Here is a 2,938-nt window from a genome sequence, read left to right as displayed (position 1 = left end):
GGAACACATTAATTAACTGAAAAATGTTGCATAGTGTGCCTTTAACTGTTGAAACCTGCTGACAAAATATATTTGATTTTATTATTCTGATGCCTGCAGATTGGATTATGTACATGTAAAATGCCTCCTAGCTGCCGCTAACAGTAAGGGAAAACCGCAAAGATGTGGCCGGGCCAGAGGCTGCTGTTGAACGGGATTTCCAGGGACAGCGCACTGCTGGTGTACAGGGGTCTAAGTGGCTCCGACAGCGAAATAATATTGAAGGCAGGATCGTACTCTGACTGCACAGATGAAGTTTTCAGGTGGACTTTCTCACTTAAAAACATATTAAAACTCCTTTTTACCCACTGATCACAGCAAAAATAGCTGCCATTTTTACAGGCAAAGAAAGGATGGGGTAGCTCCACCCAACACGCATCAGACCTTCTTCTCGACTTCACAGCCAGAGCAGCAAAGATGCTTCAGCCTCGGGTCAGAACTAAACTTGTACAAGCATCAAAATTGAAGCAGGGCGCCCTTTATGCTGCTTTTGCTCCGTGCGGTCTGAACGTAGCATTAGAGTGGATTAAACTAACTCACAGCAGCTTTTAATAAACTGAAACCTTGGGCTAGATCGATTTAGAGTTGAGACTTTGAGTCTGAGTTTCTTAAACTTGCTTTGGCAAACAGGCCTCAGGACATGTTGTATAGAACAAGTTTTCTTTACCCTATTCTTCTTTGTCTCTATTCAAACACACCTGCTTCAAATGATTGAATTACCTCCTCAGCAGCCATCATATGCTGCAGTAGCCTGATGATCACCTTTTCATTCTGCTGAAGCTGGAACACACCTGAAAACATGAAGGACACTGAGCCCTGAGCACCAAAATTAAGAAACCCTGGTATAGAACATGTAGAATAGAACGTGTCCAAGTAGAACACGTAAAGCAAGATATGCAACAGTGCATGTAATTTAAAACATGTGCAGCAGGATATGTTGTAAGAACATGTCCTATAGAACTAGTGGAGCAGAACATACAGTATCTAATATGTACAGTCAGACATGTGGAGCCAAAGGTGTAGCATAGAACATGTGGAGTAAAACATCCATCCATCTTCTTCCGCTTAAGGACTGGTTATTCTCCTGCAGCAGTGTGTAGCAGTGAGCTTGTTGCAGATATTTTTGATTTATGCCCAATATTGAAGCGTGGTCTGAGCTATGTTATTCCACGCCACAACGCAAGAGGGACAATCAGGAACTAGCTGTGGGTGTACATACGGCCGAGGCGGTGGAAAAATGCAAGGGGCAAGATTGTGCGAAAACGGAGGGACATGAGGGAGAAAAAGAGCGGTGATCCAGGTGGAAAAAGGGTCCCAGTGTTCTCATGCACGTCGTTCTTCTACCTGGTCCATCTTCACGAGTCGTTTTTGGAGAGGTGGAGCAGAGTGTCTGTGGAAGGGGTGGGTATAAACCAGCCTTTAGTCCTTGTCAGGGTCGCGGTAGGGCCGGTGCCTATCTCCAGCAGTCTATGGGCATGAGGCAGGATACACCCAGGACAGTCTGCCAGTCTGTCGCAAAGGGGCAAAACATTTGTAGGAAAATTGGAACCATAATGTAGGGTGTTTACTTTTTGCTATGGAGCAGAATATATGCTGGATGTGATTATAGAGCTCAGCAGTTTCAGGAATCCAGGCCTAAAACAGTCCCATTGTTTGGTGTCATTAATCACCCTGTTTCTAAGCATGAAAAACATCATATGTGAATAAATATATTTGGAAAAGAGCACATGGAGCAGAACATGTGAAGCTAAAAAAAAATTTTTACTGGAACTTGTGGAGAACATATGACATAGGAGCATAATTACCAGAACATGCAAAGCTTTGGGCAGGATCTACATTGTCTGCTCCTGCTATTTTATCTGGACATATGAAGTGGAAGACTCGAAGAAGAGCATGTGCAGCATATCGGTTAGAACATGGGGACCACAATACAGGGAGTGAAATATGCAGTATAGAGGAGAATATGTAGCTGGAACAAGAACATGCCAGGTGGATGAAGGTCTGACCTCAGTCATCAGTTCTTGTGTTTGTCAATCCGAGCAGGAAGAGGCTTTCTGTTGTTCTTAGGATAGTTGGGTGGATGGGCTGAATCCTCCTGAGGAGATGAGAGCTGTCCGCCCTCCTCATCCTCTCCGTCCATCTTTTATTTATATCCAACTCATTAATATTTGAAAATTTGCCGGTGTGACTGAAAAGTATCATGAGAAGTGCAGAAGCTTTCAGGGGAGCTGTGTCATCCCATCAGCGAAGCAGAAGAACCTCTGCAGCTTCATCTTTATTTCATTAAAAACGATTCACTGATATGGAACCAGAACCTTACAGATCAAACATGGATTCTCCAACATGCATCACAGACATAGAGAGCGGCAGTTCAAACTCAGCAGCTGCACAGCTGTGGCTTTAGATACTAAAACAGGCCCAGCATTAGAGCAGGTGGCCCGGATCTGACGCTAGCACAGAACCAGATTAGGACCAGAGTATTCCCAGCAGAGGAGGATCACAGTAGCAATGGTGGAAGTGACTCCATGTTAACTTTTCTGAACAAACATGAACCTGAAATAGAGGAGAGCTGTACGCCCTTCACTGATGGTTCAGCTCTCCCAGGGGCTCTGTTCAACTCTGTTTCTCTATTTCAGGTGTTCCGGTTCCAGATGGTCGGCGGCAGCCCGTGCTGAAGGTGAGAATGGCACCATGATGACACAGGCTTGACACCTGTATCACTGCACTGCAAAAAATCTAAATCTAGAGAAGTCATTTTTTCTTAAAATAAGTGCATTTCTTCTTGAATTCAGGAGGTAAAAGAGACATTTTGCCAATGTAACGAGACAATTTACAATTAAAATAAGAAAACACAATTGCATTGACTTATTTCAAGTGCATATTATCTAATTATCTTATT

General features: G+C 43.7%; 1 protein-coding gene across 1 annotated transcript in view; it reads left to right on the top strand.

Moving 5' to 3' along the window:
- chst8 (carbohydrate (N-acetylgalactosamine 4-0) sulfotransferase 8) overlaps positions 1 to 2,938 on the top strand; it is a 28,452-nt gene that overhangs the window by 18,945 nt on the left and 6,569 nt on the right. Inside the window, exon 3 of the mRNA XM_015398075.1 lies at positions 2,676 to 2,716. Within this exon, the coding sequence (XP_015253561.1) occupies positions 2,676 to 2,716 (41 nt within the window). The remainder of the gene's footprint in view (positions 1 to 2,675; positions 2,717 to 2,938) is intronic.

Source organism: Cyprinodon variegatus, unplaced genomic scaffold (assembly GCF_000732505.1).
Source record: "Cyprinodon variegatus isolate N-32 unplaced genomic scaffold, C_variegatus-1.0 Scaffold910, whole genome shotgun sequence".
NCBI lineage: Eukaryota > Metazoa > Chordata > Actinopteri > Cyprinodontiformes > Cyprinodontidae > Cyprinodon > Cyprinodon variegatus.
This window is presented reverse-complemented; position numbering and strand designations above follow the sequence as displayed.